Source organism: Lycorma delicatula, chromosome 5 (assembly GCF_047948215.1).
Source record: "Lycorma delicatula isolate Av1 chromosome 5, ASM4794821v1, whole genome shotgun sequence".
NCBI lineage: Eukaryota > Metazoa > Arthropoda > Insecta > Hemiptera > Fulgoridae > Lycorma > Lycorma delicatula.
Window position 1 is genome coordinate 15,794,352 of NC_134459.1, and position 20,809 is coordinate 15,815,160.

At 32.8% G+C, this 20,809-nt stretch overlaps 1 protein-coding gene across 2 annotated transcripts; it reads left to right on the forward strand.

Moving 5' to 3' along the window:
* The first annotated feature begins 12,943 nt into the window (after positions 1–12,943).
* Positions 12,944–20,570, forward strand: LOC142325831 (uncharacterized). 2 transcript variants are annotated; one of them, XM_075367854.1, is made up of 4 exons: positions 12,944–13,107; positions 16,394–16,540; positions 18,908–19,069; positions 20,200–20,570. In XM_075367854.1, exons 1-4 carry the CDS (start codon positions 13,039–13,041, stop codon positions 20,398–20,400), a joined length of 579 nt encoding a protein of 192 aa, XP_075223969.1. In that variant the 5' UTR covers positions 12,944–13,038; the 3' UTR covers positions 20,401–20,570. The 2 variants fall into 2 exon arrangements, with proteins under 2 accessions (XP_075223969.1, XP_075223970.1); XM_075367855.1 differs by lacking the exon at positions 16,394–16,540.
* The last annotated feature ends 239 nt before the right edge of the window (positions 20,571–20,809 follow it).

Sequence of the window (20,809 nt, forward strand, 5' to 3'; positions counted from 1 at the left end):
AATAGGTGTTTCATATGTATTTGTAAAGGTATAATGCTTGTTTTTAACACAAATAAATGTGTATACACTGCTAATCCAAAAGAAGGGTAATATTTTCCGCATGTCTATATATGTGTTTCCTTGGATTTTTTCCCCTGCCTGCCGGAACCAGACCCCCAATTAGGCATGAACACGTTTCCAGGAGGTCCCTTTGCTTCTAGTCGCCAGACGAGGAAAGTGCCAGGCCCGGCTATGCCGTTCCCGGCCTCCATCACCCAGCAACCGAGACTCGATCCTTTGTGCTTGCCTCTAACGGGGACATCCCCGGAGGGACGACCCCCGGGACTCAGTCTTTTAGCTCAGGTGCTCGAGAGAACCCGCATCCATCCGTGCAAGCATGGGCGAACGGCATCTCCGAACGGAGCTGTCCCTCACCCCCCTCGCTACCCGATATTTCATCTGAAGTATTCCCGACACAAACCCCGTCACAGTGTCGAAGTCCACCGAACTACGTAACATCGTTACAACGATGGTCACCACGTCGAGATGCTCAGTTACGGCAGTACAATCGCGGTGTTCTTCGTCCCACCCCGGGCACTGCAATATCACGTGTTCCGGCGTGTCTAACTCCCTACAGAAAGGGCAGAAGAGGTCTTCAGCTCTTCTTCGTCCACACAGGTATGAACGAAAGACCAAACGGCCGGTTAGGAATTGTGTCAGTCAGAATCCCAGTTCGCCAAACTTCCTCTCGGCTTACGGCTCAATGAGCGCGGTCGAACGACGCATCCACCTACCTTTCGTGGATGCATCCCACCTGGCTTGCCAATCCCTGTAGACAGTTGTGTTGGCATCGTTTTAGACACACCCTGATAAACTTGCGCATGATCCGCCACCAGCTGCTTAAGCGGCGGCATCCCAGTCACCACCAGCAACGCCTCAGTCGAGACAGGGGCGTATGCCGACGCCACCTTAAGAGCCATACGTAGCTGTACTCCCTCCAACAGTTTTCAGTTACACCTTACCGCCATGGCTATCTTCCACACAGGGGTGCCATAAAGAAGAATCGAGTTCGCCACAAGTGCGTACAGCCTCCTCTTCGTCGTACGGGGCCCTCCGACGTTCGATAGTAACTTAACCAAGTTCTTGACAGTCTGCCCAGCTTTCTTACTCACCGTCTGGACGTGAGGAGTGAATTACCATCTGTGGTCCAACCACACTCCAAGATAGTTGGCGGCCTCTCGTGATTGGGACCATCGTTCCCTCCAACGAAATCGAGTAGGGCACCAGTAGCCGCCTTCCCGCCATTGGGACAAACAGATATTTATCGCAGGACAGATGGAGCCCACCCCGGCCATCCACTCACCTACCCTCGCGATAGCGGTTCGTGGCACATGTCACCTCCTCTTCGGTCTTTGCCACCAACACCACCACCACCAGAGCTAAATCATCAGCGTAAGTGTTTGTTTGCTTTAGTGTTCATTAGTTCCACTCTCAAATCCCAAAACTGTAGGGCTGATTTTAACAAATAATCTTGTATTCGTCTTGACATTGTGGATGACGTAACGAATTATTATACTTAACGTATTAATATGCAGGACACTAGTCACCATAATGATAGAATAAAAAAATTATTTTTTCAAACCCAATTTTTTTAATTAGGTATCAAATAAAATATCTGGAAAACGAAATTAAAAAATATGTATAATAATATATACCAGTATATTACCTCTCACTTTCTCTCTTTATGTACACACAGATGAATCAAATAATTTAAATTTTCATACGGCGGACATTAACTGACACAACGAGTAAGTAATGTGCGTGTTCTTGAATTTGCGGTTTTTAATGACACTGTAGCATGTATAATATAGATTTTCCCACAGAAATATCGAACGATTTTCGTGTAAAATAACGAAAATTTGTATTTTTCTAGCTTTTTGTTTATAATTATTTGTATCAATACGGTTTCAATTTTAAATGAATGCGTTGAAAACTTAAATAAAAATATATGCTAAGAGATCTCCTATTGTTCTTTTCAGATCAGTTTGGTTCCTGTGTTTGGTGGCTTAATGGTAAGTAAATTTTCCATAAAAATACATTGTACTATTAAAATCTCAAATCTATTGCAATTATCACAAAGCAAGCAAAATAACATTGTTATTAGTCACAATCCTGATCCCGTAGCGGAAGTCACCCGCCTTTTGACGATCCCGGTCGCCGCACCACCTGCTCCGTTCCTAGCCCTGATGGGCTTTTCCTGAGGTTCTTTTGGACCATCTAAACTTTATAACACAACATAATCAGCAGTTTGGCTTCTGTCAGGATACCGGTGATGCAAATACCTCGGCAGACATTTCCATTAATGTATTTACATTACCTACTATCGCCTGCGTATGACCTCTTCCAACAACGACCATCTACCATAACTTGCAACCTCAACTATCAAATTAACCGATTCGTAAAAACGCGATATCCACGTCTTCCTCTAACACCTAAGACTTCATACAAAAACGCTTCTTAAATTTAATTCCAATTAAATCTAATTCCAATTAGACTATGCACTGAGATCATTACTTGTTTGAGTATTATACACCAAAAACTAACGAAACGAGTGTTGATCGCAACATATATATATATATATATATATATATATATATACTTACATAAATAACAGAGATTACATTTCAGACTTTTTATAGCTTATTTCGAATTATATATTTCTATTAAATTATTTTGTTAACCTATTAGAAACGTTCTACGAAGATTTTAGTTTTAAGCAGATTTTTTTAGCCCACCGTGCTGGTCTAATAGTTAATTCGCCGTCGCAAATCAGTTGTTTAACAACTAATTTTCGAAGTTGTAGGTTCTGAAATCAGATCTTAATAAAAGTTAGTTGCTTTTATGTTGATCGCAACTATTTTGTCCAAAAATTCAATTTACTCAAAGTTCTCCTGATTTACTTTAAAATCAAGAAACGGATTCACAAATTTAATAAGCCTCCAATGAAAACCTACCCTATCACTCTCTGCTTTAATCCGGTTTCAGAAGCCACATCAATGCCTACACCCTCCCACACCATAGCTCTATCACAGAGTTCTCCACACATCCATTCTCATCCTAACAGCGAATATCTCGGCTAACCGGGACTCGATGCCAAAACTCTCATCTTGGCGAAATAAGCAACCAGGTGGGCCCCAAGCCAACCAAATTGCTATTCTATTTTTACATTTATCACAGCATCAGACACCTTCAGTCATCCTCCGCAGGACTAAGAATCTAAGGAAACCAGCTACTATATTCTATTCCCTTTCGATCTTCCAATTAACTTGCAAACGAAAAACTGAATTGACCCTTGCAAGCTAACTAGCTGCTTTTGTACGTTCAGCTTTGTACCTTGGGGTAGACATATAAGACATGGCTCACATCATCAATGGCTCTACACTCCGGACACAAGCCTGAATGCGGACACAAGTTTTGGTCACAATGCGTGTAATATGTAAATAACATGAATATAGTGGCCGTTTTTACGTATTGGTAGCACAGAAAGAAAGGAGAAAACACAGCTTTTACTGCAGCCTTTCGGTTGAGTTAAGGGTTTAACTGCATACACCAGTTTCAAAGAAAATGTATTAATATTTTCTTTTTTGCGGGAAATTGGCGGTATTAAATTTTTAAAAGATAGTAAGTTTTCGCCATTTTATATTTCTTTTTGTTTTTGCATAGTTATCGCAGAAAATTGAGCTTTAGTACAACAAAAGTAGTTATTAAGTTAATTTAAGATTTACGGATACGGGGATATTCAGCATTACTATAAATATTTTTTACCTAGTTAACTAAACAAGTCGATCAAAAAATCGAAAATGAAATAGAGTTGGCGGAAATATTTCTTTCTTCCTTCTTCTGTTTAGCCTCCTAAACCACCGTACGGTATTACTTCAGAGAATGAATGAAGATAATATGTATGAATGTGAATGAAGTGTAGTCTTGTGCAGTCTCAGCCGACCGTTCCTGACATGTGTTGTTAATTGAAACCTAACCACCAAAGAACACCGGTATCCACGATCTAGTATTCATATCCGTATAAAAGTAATTGCCTTTACTAGGATTTGAACCTTAGAACTCTTGACGTCGAAATCAGCTGATTTGCGATGACGTGTTCACCCCTAGACAACCCGGTGGGTGGTAAAAATATTTGGCTATGTATATCCCACCTTTGGCATGATCTTTGATCCCACAGGACAAGGATTATCTATACACATATAGTGCGTAATATAAATAAAATGCTCTTTGTAGATTTGTAAATAAAAAATAATTTCATTTATTAAAATAAATATATCAACTAAAAGTAGATAATAGATGTATAAAGATAATTTGTGTTAAATATAATAGCCCTCCGACTGTGTCAGTCTTTTGAATAGTATAATAAGCATGTCGCTTTCAAAAGCTCATCTTATATTTTTTGTGGAATCTTATTTAATCACTCGGCTTTATTCTGGATACCAGAATGATTTTTATAGATAAGTTTCCCGATAATCCAATACCAAATAGAATATTCTTCATTTATCATCTAGATTCCCTAAAACAGGAAGTGTAACTGATCGTAAAGATAGTCTGTCAATGTTATACGATGAACCTTTTACAATAAAAAAAAACTTAAGTCCGGATCGAATTGAGTAATTCATGAAATTGAAGAACCTGACTTTAACAGATATTTCAGTGTTTTGTGGTTCAGACGTTTCATAATAGGTGGTGTGCGTGTTTTGGACAGTGTTCTTTATTCAGATGAAGCGCGAAAGAATGCGCTTCATCTGAATATATTAGCTGCTAATATATTCAGATGAATATATTTCTGAATATATTAGCAGCTAAAAAATAGAGTATTGAGCTGTGAACAAATCTTATCATTTACCATGAAAAACCATTGCATTGTCAAAATGTTGATGTTTGATTTGCTTTCACAACGAAGAGTGGTTGGACCCATTCTTTTTCACAGAAACATTAACTGTAGAATTTTATTGAAAGATTATTACAAATTTTGTAACCTTGCTTGAAACTGATGATCGAAACTCCTGGTTACAGAAAAATGGTGCTACATTTCACAGTGCCATTTACATAATGGATTTTTTACGGGAATTTTTCGATGGTTATTTAATTTCCTTCGGATTACGGCCTCCGGTTTTTTATTTATTTACAGGATCATCTGAAAAGTAGTATTTGTAAGATTCCACACACGTTAGAAGAATTAAAATAAAATATCAAAGACATTCTATAAGTATCTAGTTCAGTAACTCTAAGGAAGGTTGCACTCACTTCCTTTGTTAAAAAACAAAAAAATCATTTGAACATTTATCCTGTCACGTAGGTTGGAAAAAATAGTTAAAACTATAGTCTGTTTTAGTTTCCTATATTCGTTTATATTCGCAAAAAGACTGATTGATAAACGATTACTTATGATAAACCAACCGATTATTACTTCTATTAAAGAAGATATGTACAAATAAGCAAATGCTAAAAAGCCAGCTGTACTTTCACAAAACTGTCTACATGTCCTTCTGGTGTGACGTCACAATAAAGTTATAAAAACTTAGAGAGAGGTCACCTTTTAACATAAAGATGGGTACGTTCATAGTCTTTTATCCATTTCATATTTGTCGCTTAATCAAGAGATTAAGCACAAAACTTTAGTTCATTCAGTAAACTGCTAAACTGAACCGGGCTATCGAGTTCGAGACCCGGCCACACCGAGTCATTTTTTACACTTTAAATATTATTCATTGATTTAATTCTACCGCTCACTTGTGACGTCACAACATAGCAAAAGACTACAACCCAGTTTTTTAGGTTGTGGGTGCGATTTTGCAAATATTATTTTTTTACAGTTAAAAAAAATATGTCCTTAATTACGGGAAATTTCAAGATACTGAGGGTGACCTTGCTCTACATTCTAACCCCCTTGATGTTTTAAGCTGTAAATTTTATGGCATCAATGTCCCATATAAGCAATCTGATCAAGTTTACTCTAAAATTGGTCCAGTAGTTCTGGAGATGTAAGGTGATTTAGAGGCCAACACAAAACACACATACCACCTACATACTAACATTAACATCCGGAAAATTTCCATCCGTTTTTTTTTTAATTTTTTTATTTCCTTAGATGTCAAACCGTCAAGATCCGTTGAAAACTGCATATGCTCAAAATGGACCGATTACAATATTTTCCCTCTAGAGATAAAGCTTTGTTATAGCGCTATCTAGACGAGAATGCAAAAGGGGTTTTATTTACGATTAAATTCATCACATAAGCTCGTAGCTCGTGTATGAGGATATGGAATGGAGAATTTTGTAGCGTATGAAATATGCCATGAATGACCGAGATCCCTTGGCGAGACATTTGATCAACCCTAAGTCTTGAAATATGAAGTCGTTTTCATACTTCAATATTACTCTGTATATATATAAGCAAATTATATAACATTTTTGTTGCATTATTTCAGTTAAGAAATTACATAAATCTGTTGCTTTATAGTATTTATTTTGTGTTTTCTTATAAATAGAATGCATGTAAAGAATCTGAGGTACAAGAAACACCAAAAATTACATTCAAAATTGCATTCTTTGAAATTTGTGATCTTAATTGTAGCGCTCAGTCGTAGTACACTGTATTGAACTGGATGCAGATTTTGCGGCTGAATATCGCTTGCTTTTCTGTTAGTCTGTCATGATGATATAACTGTGTATTTGTATCTTGTTAAGAAGACGTCGGGAAAATTCTTTGTTATTCTCATGTAATCCTGGAATGAAAGGATTATTATTCTTTAAATTACTATAATATTTGTTGAAGTGAAGATTGTTTTAAAACGCTTTTACAGCTACAATCAGTTTACGTGTATCATCAATCAAATTTCAAATTTTTTCTTTCTTATGAAAACACATTTGCATAATTTTTGATAAAATTTAAAAGTGAATTTTTTTTTTGGCAAAAGGAGGTGATGATAAAAACAAATTTAAATATATAATATTAATGTCTTAATTATTTTGTATTTCGTAGAAATAAAATTGAACGACGTATTTCCCCTAAAATTTTGCGTGAAAAAAAATTGTGCCCATCAAAAATATTATTTTGGTTAAAAATTTGATAATACTGAATATTATTAAATAATACTTACATGTTTTTTTATTTATTATTCAGGAGTTGCATCGCATTTAGTTAGGAGAGAGGATCGGATCTCTCTCGTAAGTCTAAGATAAACACACATACATCATAATCTACTTTACTCTAGTGTTTAATATCTTATATTAAAATTTATGTACAAGCATATTATACGCCATTATACTTTCCTGTTGCTTCATTTATCAAAGAAATAATTATTATTTAAGCCACAGATTTGTCTGTTCAACAATAATTTTGCCAAAACCATTATCAAAATTATACTCCTCACACCCATCATTGTCTTTTATTACTGCTGTATACTCGTGTTTCAACTTGAAATACGAACTAATAAATTTAATGATTTTACTTCATCAATGTAACTGTGATAATCTTAGTGTTATGTTATAATGGCCTCCAAGAGCCAAAATTAGCGTGCTTTTCATCTGGAAGGTTCTGGATTCTATTTCTGATCACTTTTGAAAATTTTCACATTTTTAGAAATTAATCGCATCTTTAAAAAGATAAAGTGATTATAATTAAGTATTAATTTGCCGAATACAAATAAATTAAATTTAAAAAAATCTATTCTGTTTAAGTAAAAATATTTATTGACTATTTCCAATTTTTGTTTGTTTTTCTAATGATTGAAAATGATATTTAAATAGAAGTTTCTTAAAATTGTCGTGAAAAAAGATATATTTTTTTATTAAAATAACAAGGATAAGAATGGTTAAAGAAATATTTTATAAAACAGTATAGCTATTGTGTAATATGATTGAGTTAAATTTGAAAAAGAGCTTAATAAAATGTTTTGTTTGAGCATAGTTTTGTATGGATATAATACAATGACACTAAGACTAGAAAAATAAGACAAACAAAGGCTGGAGGCATCTGAAAAGTAGGTATGGAGAAGATTGGAGAAAATTAAATGGATAAAAAAATAAATGATAAACGTCGAAATAATGAAGAGATTGAACCAGAATAGAAATTTAATCAGAAAAAATTATGAATAGGAAAGCTAACTGGTAACGTCATATAGTGAGAAGAAAATGAATTTTTAAAACGGTACTAGAAGGTTCAAAGGATGAAGAAAAAGAAAAATTATAGACGATCTGAAAGTAAATGAAAGATATCAGAATATTCAATGGGGAAGAAGAGAGAAGACTAGATTAAAGGTATCTGCCTCCGGGCAGATAATATGATGATGTAAATGTAATATTTTATTAAAAATCACATCCATAAATCACATTGTCACTACCTTATATACAGAGAATATATCACTAAGTTTTAACGGGACTTTCATAACCCATTTTATATTCATATAAATATATTGTCGCGTGTTCGCGGCTCTATCAGGATATAGACAGATTGATAATTTAAGATGTATATATAATTACAGTTTATTGTTTTTTATATTTATTTCCTGTTTAGCCTCCGGGAATCACCCTCAGGTATTACTTTAGAGGATTAATGAGGATGATATATATGAATGTAAATGAAGTGTAGTCTTGTACAGGCTCAGGTGGACCAATTCTGAGATATGTGGTTATATGAAACCCAGTCACCAAAGAACACCGGTATCCACGATCTAGTATTCAAATCCGTATAAAAGTGCCTGCCTTTTGAACTCTTCACTTCAAAAGATTATTGATTTATAGATATAAAATAATGACAATGGTAATAATAATAATAATAATAAGCGACCAAAATAAAACATTTAATGAAAAATAGTAAATAAATATTAATCATAGTAATCGTAAACAAAATAATCAGAATAATAAAAAAGTAGTAAAAATAATTTCATTACATGTGTCAATAACAAACAAATAATCATAAATGTTAATCATAAAAATAAACAGAGATTACCATTAAAAACAGAATATAAATAATCTTCAGGATTTATTTACAGGTAGATAAATAAAATGGAAAAGCAAAATTCAGTCTCGTAGCATGACCGTTACTGTTAACATTTTTAACCATAGTCTTGTATTAATACAATGGATAGATTGTATATAATACAATGGATAAAACAAGTATAAAGTTCTTTCAGTGCAAATACCTTTGCTGTTCAAAAATAAAACTACCCTAACAATTTAGGAATGAAACATTATCTCTTTCACTTATAGTCTTACAATAACTCACCGATATTATTTCTTGCTGTACTGGAATTACTCGTAGCGTCACCTTTATCGTATCGAACTTAATTTACACTGGAAATTCGCTCTTCACTGTCCTGCTCGCAGAATACTCTCGCTAACTGACGTCTCTCAGACTCACATAGCAGACTCTCCTCGCGGAACTGATTTTTAGCTGGTGTTCCCAAGAGTATTTATACTCCTGTCTTCTTTACCTGCCGGACCAGATACAACTCGAAGCGTGAGAAGGTTCGAAAAAGGGTTTCTTTTAGCCCCTTTCAGGATTCCTCCCGTTATTAAATTTTTTACTACTTTCTTCCTAATTAGTAGGAATCTGTTATTCAGATCTTTTATACCGGTCTTGTTACAATATGTACTTCTAATGCTGCCTTTGAGAGTTATGAATAGTAATAATTTTTCTCAGATTTCAGCTACCCCGGTGAAATGAAGTCATACTGAAATTTTTAGGAGTTTTATAAAGGAGCAGGTTTAATAATTTCTTATGGTTATAGGCTTAAACAAATCGAATAAACTAGTTCCTGAGCGGGACCTCCATTAGTTTTTGAGAAATCTAGGGGTAAAAACCAATAAAGTGAGGTAAAAACCCCTATTTTTTATGTTTGATAAACAGTAACGTTGTTAAATGGGTATTAACACATAAAACCTTTAAAAACACTTGCAAAGAATTTAATTCTGAACAAAATGTATGAGTAAGGTGAATAAAATAAAGAAAAGTTAGAAAAATTCGAATTTTGTTAAGAAACAGTTCACAATGTCAAAGTGCATTCATTATATGCGTCTCAGTATATAATAAATGTTAAAAAATGAGCAATTTTTTCATTTCTTGGAACTCTTCTGTACTGCTTTTGTTGTTCTTTTTAGTTTATCAGGCCTGTCCTCGAGTTGCAGCCCATCAATAATGCGCGCAATTAATTCATAACGAGAATGTATTTTTGTTTTGTCTATAATATTTTCATTCATCTCCATACGTAAAAATCTAAAGGGGTTATTATTGCTTTGCTTGGCATTTATCCCGCCACCACCCCATTCGGTCGCCCTAAAGCATAAGACCGAATGTCTGTGCCACAAACGGCTACTGAGCCTCGAAACAGTTTAGCGACTACTGTCCTAAATAACTCCTAGAGCTTACCTAACAGTATAAGTAGACTTAGCGCTGTGCCATACACCACCGGCTTACGTGTCCCAACCGCTCACTTGTCATATATTTACTAAAATGGGTAAGCGCACCCCCTCCACTACTAAAAATATATACAACATCCACAAAATTAACATTTACTTTGTCAAGACAGCAATTTGCTGCTACGCCTAGGTCGCTGAATGCTAGCAAGTATCTGTCCACCATATTAAAGCGCTTGGAGCCTTAATTGGCTGATGTTCAGCCATACATCTCAAGGTTAGCTTCCCACAGCAGTGCGTTAGGAGTCTTTCCCTTAAGTAAACTACTGATGTCGGTTGAACATAGCAACCGCATCAAGGAACTCCTACACGGTCCAACAATGCGGCTCTCGCCACATTGACTAGCCGCTTGTGAGTGGGCAATTTTCCCCTTGACTTCAAAGTTCCAGGGTGACCCGATCTCTGCCCCACCCCTAAGAGCAGGGCAGTCAAACATCAGGTGTTCATTTGACTGGACCTCCTCGCAGACGCACAGCTCATCAGCTGCCAGGCGGAACCAAAACAGATATTTGTTCAAATTAACAACGTTGGCAACCTGGGCATCCGTTGCCCTTAAAAACGAACTCGAGGCATATCATTCCACCAGATCTCGTTTAAACTTGTACAGGAATCTTTCCTTGGTCGTGGTGTCCCATTCCAGCTGCCATGCTTCCATTGTGAGGCTTTGCAGCCTCTTCCGCAGGCGGGAGATGGGCAACTGAACGACATTTAGATCCGATTCATTGTGATCACCATTCCGTTCCGGTACTGGCCCGGCCCGAAACCGCATCCTAAATACCTCGACCACCCGGTCTCTTTACAATCTCCACATGGCTGCCCGAACATTCACCACTAAATCGATTGGGAGAGCCTTTCCCAATACGGTTGTAGCCTCGTAGGAGATTGTTTTAAAAACAACCAACCTTTCAAGCAACTTGCCGATTACCGGAAAGAAGCTGATGGGCCTATAACTGCCGACCTCACTAGGATCCTTTCATGGATATATCAGGCTAAAGGGGTTATATCAGACGATCTTGGTGCCCAGAAATATGGACCTTCACGACCGATCCATTACTCAGGGAAATGATGATTTAAGTGAATGAAACAGCACAAGAAAAGTGGGGAGACAAGCCATCGTGCTGGAAGTATACTTTGCGTCTCAGGGCTAGAGGAACATCTTCAACCAGCTGCGGCAATTCTTCTTAAAGAAAGTGATTGTAAATCTCAGCATTTAAGCGGCCGGGTAATATAAACGGTCCAAACAGTTGATTATTAAGAAGGCTGCACTCTACATTGACGCTAAATTGCTGTTGAAAATTGCCTTCTACATTTTCATGAGGCCATATCGAGTTGACGCCATCTCAAGTAAAATTTGCCTCGTTGGTAAACAAAACAGGTAATGTTGTCGATTTGTATTCCACCAGTTGCGAAGCGAATTGTCTCCTGGGTGAAGATGTTGATCTGCATGTTTATGGTAAGAATAAAACTTGTTTTATTTAATTGTCCTCCAAACCACCGAATGTAAAACACCGATCCTCTTATAAAGACATCGTGACTGACACCTGGGCTGCGATAAACTCTCGCATTACTCAAAAACTATTACCCATAGGATGTTGAAATGTTTTATTTAGGACTGTTGTACCATCTAGTTGTGCACCTCCCCTTTTCATTGCAATCGACTGGACTAAAAAACCCAAAATCAAAAAAATTTAGATTTTGGACATTTTCTTAACTGCAGTAATAAGCCCTCATTGAGGCTTTTCAACGATATATCTATCATAAGTGGTAGTTATTTCCTTTGGTTCCAAAGTTATAGCCAAATAAAATTTTAATTAAAGAAATATTTGGATCTTACATGTAGAAGGTATATCGGTTCTCCTTTTTTTACTTTTTTTTTTAATTTAAATATATTGATTTATTAATAATTATTAATCACTGATTGTAATTAAGTTTTTAGAATAAATAATAATTCCGTAATAAAAATAAAAAAAGAATATGAGAAAATATCAGAAGTTATTAATGAAATAAAATTATATGTACTTTCATTTTAAAAAAAAAATGTGTGTTACGTAATTTAAAAAGAGTACAAGGAAGTCATGACGTGTCTACTTCAAATTGTTTAAATACAAACAGATACAGTAGGAAGTTATTTTCAATGATAATTACTATTAATTATATATATATATATATATATATATATATATATATATATATATATATATATATATATTACATGTTTCACGGTTACTGAATATATATTGTATATGTTACAATATATATTGTATACGACTGGAAGAAAGATAAAAAGTTTTAATTACCGTTGAAAATTGATTTTTTTGGCGATATGCTATTTATTAATTATATTTTTTATACATCCTGTGTTATATTACAGTTAATATGAATTAAATTTATTACGACATTTCCTACATTTTTATTATTACATTTCCTATATGAAAATTTGTTTTAAATATCTCATTTAGAAATATAGATTCTAAAAAGAAACTCAAATTTATGAAACTTTACTTTTTTTTAGTAATTTAGTAAAATAATAATCTATTATTTGTTTTGTTATTTTAAAGTAAAAGAAAAGGTTTCAAAATGAAATTATTTATTTCAATTTTAATTGTGACTATTTTTATTAACGAAATATATACTATTCTGGAAGCGGTGAGGACCAATATTTTTTTATTTTAATTTTCTAAGTTACGATATTATCTTGGTTAAGTGATTAGTTATAGCTTATTAAAAAAAAAAATAATTAATTAATGTTGGAATTGAAAACAGACACGCAGTCTTCAAACCGATTTACCTTTCAATAATTGTACAATACAACAATTTTAATAATATTTATCGCTATATCGGCTGTTAGTCAAGTGAGAATTTTTTTACAAGTAATAAATAATTCTATTTATAAAAAAAAAGAAACGTAAAATTTTACCAAATGAAACAAAGTATTTGTGGTGTTTTTAATGATTAATAAATGCCGGTAATTAAATAGCATAACTTTCCTTACTACGCCGGTAATTTACACAATTTATAATTTTTTTTATTTTGGGGCTCCTCCATATTCAAGGGGAAGAATTCTAGTAAAATTAATTTTTAACAAAATAATCTCCGAAGTGGTGATCATAAAATTTAAAAAAGGGTTTTTTCATTATATAACAAATACAAAGATAGAGCCTTAATTATAAATAAAGTTTTAATTTTCTAGGAAGTGGTGGTCCGTTTTTTTGGTTAATTTATTTTTCAAGAAACACTAAACAGTAAGGCCTATTAAAAAATTAACATTCTTACATTTTAAATGTAAGGAGTAACTTGCAAGATGGATTTTAATTTAAAAAAGTTTTTTGATAACACATGAGTGGAGTAGGACGGGAAAAAATCGTTAACAGTGATTTCAAGGCATATTTACACAGAAAATATAAATGTAAAAAAACTTCCATTAAATATTTTACTCGTGTGTATATATATATATATATATATATATATATATATATATATATATATATAAATGTTTTGGGGAAGAAGGTATTAAATTAAAAATTTACGTAATTTGTGATCTTGGGAAAATAAAACCTCAAGTTTTATCAGGAAAATATTTTGGTTAAGTGCTCCAGTAAAGTTTTGAAATTTTATTTTGATCAAAACACCCGTTCATTTTTTTTAATTAAAAAAAATAATAATACATTCTTTCCCCTCGAAGGTAGAATATGTCTACCAAGATTGAAGAAAATTGGTTGACGGGGTTCAGAGTTATAATTCCAAATACAGGCCAGTATACAGATTTTTGGATTCCTTCCAATAAAAAAGAAAATATGAGAAAACAATAATGCAAGGTATCCAGTAAGGAAATAAAGTGAACCTACTCTCAGGCAAATAGGATTAAAAATTTGTTAAGAGGGAGCTGCTTGACGCGGACGCTACCTTCCCGCTCCAGCTCCACCTAGCCGAGCTTCAATCGCCCTGGTCGGCGGACTTAGCAGCAGGAGCCTCGGCCATGCGTTAGATCGCTCGGGGAGAACCGCCTCGACCGACGCCGACCCGACACTGCGGGGCTCTGGGGGCCACCACTGCCACGCTGTAGCGGGGACCCCGCTGAGGCAAAACCCGGTCCGACTTCAATGGACGAGCCGCAATTTCCCGACTTCGCGGGAGACCAGCTTCCAGACCCTACTGGTCTTCTCAAGCTAACGATAAAAAATGTGGCCCTTTCAGGGCTACATAAGTTTAGTAAGTGTCACATGCCGTCTATTCTTCCTATTTGCCACAAACAGATGGTAATTTTATTACTTTAATTGATATATATATATATATAATGTTATATATTTCTGTTTATTATAAAAAGTATGTCGTGTTTGAGTGATGATAACGCGAAATCGTTTTTCGCCCAGAAAATCTCCCTCCAAAAAAAATTACAAAAACTTGTCTGGCAAAAAAGCTTTTTTTAAATTTCGGAGCATTGGAATTAAACATTTTTTTCATCGGTTATTTTACTCATACTATTTAAATCATTTTTATTTTTGTTAAAAAATTTATTTTTGTATCTCCTAAACGAACAAAACTTAAAAAAAAAATCTTTTTAATGTTTTTGTTTACCGATTTTTATATTCTACTTTAACAACAGCTGCTATATACCAGCATACATCGCTATAGCCGCGAAAGTAAAATCAAAATGGGAGCCAATTAAATTTTTTAAAAGTAAACGTTTCTATCCTATTTATTTTGCGGAAGATATTATTGTATAAATTACGCAGAATATAATAAAAATATTGAATAATTAAAAAAGCTACTTTTTTATTTTATATATATTTTTTAAGCGAATTTTAAAAATATCTTACAAGCATACTAATAGTTGCAAGTGTACGAAAAAAAATACTTTGGGGTAATATTAATTGTTGGGGAACCAATCAAAGTTAAAAATTTAATTTTTTTGACATTTTAAACTTTTTTTAATTTATTTAAATTTAATAATTATCTACAATAAAATTTCATCAGAATTCACCACCATCTCTAAAAAAAGAAAACTGAGGTAACTAATTAGTTGTAAATTTTTTTTTTAGTGATTCTTCCATTTAATATAGTACACGTAGAAATATTGGAAAAAGTTTCTTAAGAGGTGATTTTAAGAGTGAGGGAACAGAAAAATTAAAAAAATTACTTTTTTTGAATTTTTTATACGTTCTTCAAGTATCATTACTTTTCTTTCCACTAAATAAAATTTAATAACCAATGCCAAGAAAGTATAACAACTTTGTTGCCAGCTTTTTTTGTTTATTTTTTATATCTGTTCCGTTCCATAATGAGCTGTCTGGTACTGCGTTCTATAGCGCTCACTAGCGAGTCTTTTTTTTCGTACATTCATTCAGCGTCCGAATCCTGCAAAAAGCAGTCCTGTTTTTCAATTCGTCTGGATGGACAATTAGTGTTACTAGTATTATACTTAATAATATTCAAGTCTAGTTATGTTAGCATTTATTATTGTTAATTTAGTTTGTCCGTGTTAGTTATTATGCCAAGAGTAACGACGTATTAAACATAACAATTCAAAGTCAAAAAGGAGTTGTTTTATTTCATCATCATCATATACAGTCTAATTCGCTCTAAAATATACCACAACGTTTCAATATCCTAAATCAATCTCTTAAGACTAGTCTTTAAATCTCGGGATATTCTGTACATATATCTATTAATAAAAGACATAAAATGATTTAGAAAAGCATAAAAGCCATTTCCGAGCTATGTTTATAAGAAAGGTTTTCTTATAATAATGAGGTTTGAATACAGTAACGAAATATTCAACGGTTCTTTTTTATACACTTTGTAGTTGGAATTAAAATTTCTGTATGATATTACCATACCAAATATTGTAAAAAATCTTTGGAATTTAGATATATTATTTAATGAAATTTTTATTACATTAATTTTTCAGTAATTAAAATATTTTTATTTACAGGGGTCGTATAAAATAAAATTGAAAAAAATCTCATATTGTCCAAACGTAGGAAAAAGTTCACTAAAACTTTTTCAGAAAATTACAGTAAATCGGACTCATACGATGATATCATTTAATTTTACTCTGCAAAATGATTTAAACGGATGGGTATGCTTCAATTAATTTTTTTCTTCGATACGTATATGTAATCTGATATTAACATTTAAAAAAGGTTCAAATTCTAAAAAATTGCAGTCAAATTCTGCCAAAATTTTTAAATATTATATATTTTTTTGAATCCTTTTTTCATAATCATTTACTACAGGTATATTTTTTTTGCAGTCTTTTAATTTTAAATTCAATATTTAATTTGTAAAAGGTGTAAAAGAACAAACTTTTAATCATCTATAAATAATAGTTTTGTGAAAACTAAATATCACTCATTTTGTTATATACTTGGAAAAAGGGGGGCCTAGAGCCCGCCGAAAAAAATTTTACATGGTTTATTATTAAATACACATGATTTTGTTAAATGTTTTTGCCATTTATAATTAAATAACTTTCATGAATTTCGTATATTAACAACAACAAAAACTTTTACATCGTAAAGCTTCAAAATCCTGAACATTTTTAGCTGTTTCTTGAGTTGCTATTTTTTAATACAACTCTAACCCCAAATTTTTTCTTTTTTATAACCAAAAAATACATATAATTGTAGATAAATCGTTCCTATCAAGCAACATAAATCGTTCGATAAGTACAAATCGTTTAAGAAGTATGAATCGTTCGTGCGCTGCGCGTAGCCACCCAGTGTACCACCATAGGTTTGCTCTTTAGTTTATCAACACAACTAAAATAAAAATGTGATCATATACAACATCAAACAAAAGAAATATCTTCCTTTTTTATGGGAAAGACTAGACGGTCAAAGCTCGATTCACTCGGCCGACCGTCTAGACAGGGGGTTTTTCCGCTTGGACTCTTGACGCGTTCTTATCCTCATGTCTGTGGAATACTAAGTATTTTACATAAATATTTTAAGAAAAACCTATAGTGTAAAGAGTATTTTTTTTAAACATTTCGGTGGTTTTATATTTAAAATAGGCTTAAGGAGTGAGTAGATTTAGAACCTTTCCCGTAAAAAAAGATGGTGCGTGGGTTTTTTTGTTTCATGTATTTGCTCACCTTTTTTTTTTTAGCTGCTATTAGCGCAGCGTGGACCACGTGGTGCGCCTGGCAACTGCGCACAGCGCACGAACGATTTATAGTTCTTTATACGAAAAATTTCTCCAAAACCTTACTTGTGTTGGGGATAAAAAAAGGAAAATAGTGGGGATAGAGAAGTGTTAAAAAACATTACCTAAGAAAATAGCTAAAAATGTTCAGGACTTTGAAGCTTTTCGATGAAAAAATGTTGTTTTTGTTGTTAGTACGCTAAATTCATGATGTTATTTAGTAGCAATTGGCAAAAAAATTTAACAAAGTCGTTGATAATGAAACATAAAGCATGTGACATTTTCGCGGCGTGCCATTGGCTCCCTTTTTCTAGTATTGAAAACACGAAATTTGCTTGGGGACACCATCTTGTTCGTTTTATCTTGTGTGTGTCCGTGTAAGGTTGCGTTAGTTGCCAGTCCATCTACTGCTATTTGCGCAGAGCGTTTATGTGATGCGCCAGCCAGATGCGCGCCAACGACTCTTTCCCGCTAAGTAAAGAATTCTTTTTTTTACAAATAAATATTAACTGACAATCACTTTATTTTATTAATAAAATAAATAAATAATAATTAGCAAATGAAAATATAAATAATCTACGCTTAGAAATTAAATTAAATAATCTGTAAATTAAGTGACGACTGCTTCTAGCGGGGAGAGTCTGCTGAAAGTGAGTCGGAGAGTCGTGCATAGCCGTCCGACACATCATCATTGGTCCGCTCTGCGCCAATAGCAGCTAAAATAAAAATGTAAGCACATACAGCAAACAAGCAAACAAACCCGCGCACCATATATGTTTATAGAGTTGATATACGAGTATATATATTAAATAAAATCACACATTAATATAAATCTCAATGAAGTTGAGATTTATAAGGAATTAAGTTTATAATCTTCAAGGAATTTTTCTCTACTTATTTCATATATAATGTTACTCTGTCATATTTTTCGATTATTTCAAACCTGGAATATTGAACTTAGCATTCATTTCATAAAGAAAATCCTCGAAAGTTTTAAAACGCAAAAAATCTATCTGTAAGGTGAAAAATCACGCGATTTTTCAAAATATTATTAAAATCCAAAAACGTAACCAATGTATAACAATGCGAAGCGAAAAATGCGCTTTATATATGATTGACTATTGTAATAAACAGTTCTAAATAAAATTAACAACTGAGCAACGCTGCATCTGGGTAAGGAAAGACAATTTTAATAGGTGAAGAACAGCATTCTAAAAAACAAAATGGGAAATTAACAAATATTATTTAATACGAAATTTCCTCAAACATGAATTATTTTTTTTTTATTCTTAAATTATAGATGCGCCTTCATATATATATAAAAGGTAAAGGAAGCAGAACGTGGAATACTATACTTGATGTGTTATTGGAACAGTGTAAGGTTTTTGAACAATTCGGTAAAGTTTATGTTACGGAACTTCTTAGCAAAGCAGGCAAAAATTATTCTTGTATTTTAGAAAAAGTAAGTTCATAACTAATTATTATTATTATTATTTAAGTTGTAATACATAATATATACTCACATATGTATGATATATTGGTTTAATTTTCCACCTCTTAGACGAGCAGATTATATCTGAGAGTGTCAAAAGAGGAGAAAATCTTTTCCCAAGTATGAGACCAAATGGATTTCTAAGGATATTAAAGGGTCCCTAAAGATGTATGGGTTAACGTATAAAACACTTTATGAAAAAATATCATTTTGATAATTTTTTTTATTGACAAATTATTGTGAAAAAAATTGTTTTTTTTTAATTTTCTTTCAGTTTTTCTTTAATATATCATTATTTATTATAATATAGAAAGCTGAGAGAATGCTTCACAATATTGCTAGTGGGCACTTTTTTCTACGTGTAGATTCGGTAGCCGCTCATTAAGTAGGTACGCGAGCGGGCGACTCCTACACCAGTATGTATTTACGAGTCCCATAAAGAAATCCCCATAACTTTTGATCTATTAATGGTATTTGAGAAATTCAAAACGGCACGGAAAGCTAATAGTCAAGAAAATTAATTAACTATATTTTTAAATTATTTCAAATATTTGAATTCCCGATTTTCTTGCTAAGTGTGATAGTTTTCAAATTTTGATATAAGCTCTCTACATATAAGCAAATTTCGAAAAACTAAACAGTCACTTTGTATTTATCTAATTAGTTTAAAAAATAATATCTACAGAATTATAATTGATTCAGAAATTTAAATGGCCGTCATTTTGTTACTTTCAAAGTTCAAAATGGCACATGCAGTCACGGCAATTAATCAATTATATTTTGAAAGAATTTCGAATTTCTGAGTTCCTGGTGTTCTTGTTAAGTATGAAATTTTATAAATTCTTGATTCAAGCAGTGTACTTATAAGCAAATTTAGAACAACTAAATAATCTATGTAATCTCAAATTAGTTGAAAATAATATTTACTGAACTATAATTTAACTGAATTGGCATTTGCACGTATGATTTTTATATATTTATTTTTTTAATGTATATTCTGATGTCTTAATCAGTGTCTTAACACCGTAAAACATTCCCTGGATACACTGTAAGTGTATACGTTTTTTTTTTTTTTTTTTATTTGTATTATTGTGTTGCAGGGTGATTACATCGTTAAAAATTTTGAATTTAATGATGACGTCATTCCAGGAATTCCTGTTTTACCATACGGGGATTTCAGGTTTGAATTATCATTTTATTCCAATCGAACTGGTTTGAAAGTATTGGAAACATGTATTAATTATGAAGGAGAAATTGTAAATAAAAATGAAAATCAACGTCGCCAAAAATTTTTTGGTTAACAGACATTTTTGCGTAAAAATAAATTTTTAAGATTTAAAAAAATCTTAATATTAAAATAAAATAAAATATTATAGAATTGTCTGAAATCAGAATAATTTTTGAAATCAAACAATGGTGGTGGGAACAATAACTCAAGTAAATTAGAAACCAGTCTGTCAAATAAAAAAAATTTAAATTTGTAAAAAAAAAAATTAAAAGTTTAATAACGATATAACATTTTACTAAGCATCAAATAATATGTACGAGGGTCGTTTCATAATATAAATACAGTAAAACAGTGTTAAAAAAATAAATGATTGTAGAGTAAATCTGAAATTAATTTATTATATTTTCCTGGCATTGATAATTTCTTTTTATATTGTGGATAAATAATGATCCATGAAAAAGGTTTAAGTTCAAAAAATAATT

Excerpts from the sequence above, each read along its gene's own strand:
- LOC142325831 (XM_075367854.1), top strand. The coding sequence starts at position 13,039 with ATGAAATTATTTATTTCAATTTTAATTGTGACTATTTTTATTAACGAA. Across the intron at positions 13,108-16,393 it reads TATATACTATTCTGGAAGCG|GGGTCGTATAAAATAAAATT; the intron begins GTGAGGACCAAT and ends TTTTATTTACAG. Across the intron at positions 16,541-18,907 it reads AAAATGATTTAAACGGATGG|ATGCGCCTTCATATATATAT; the intron begins GTATGCTTCAAT and ends CTTAAATTATAG.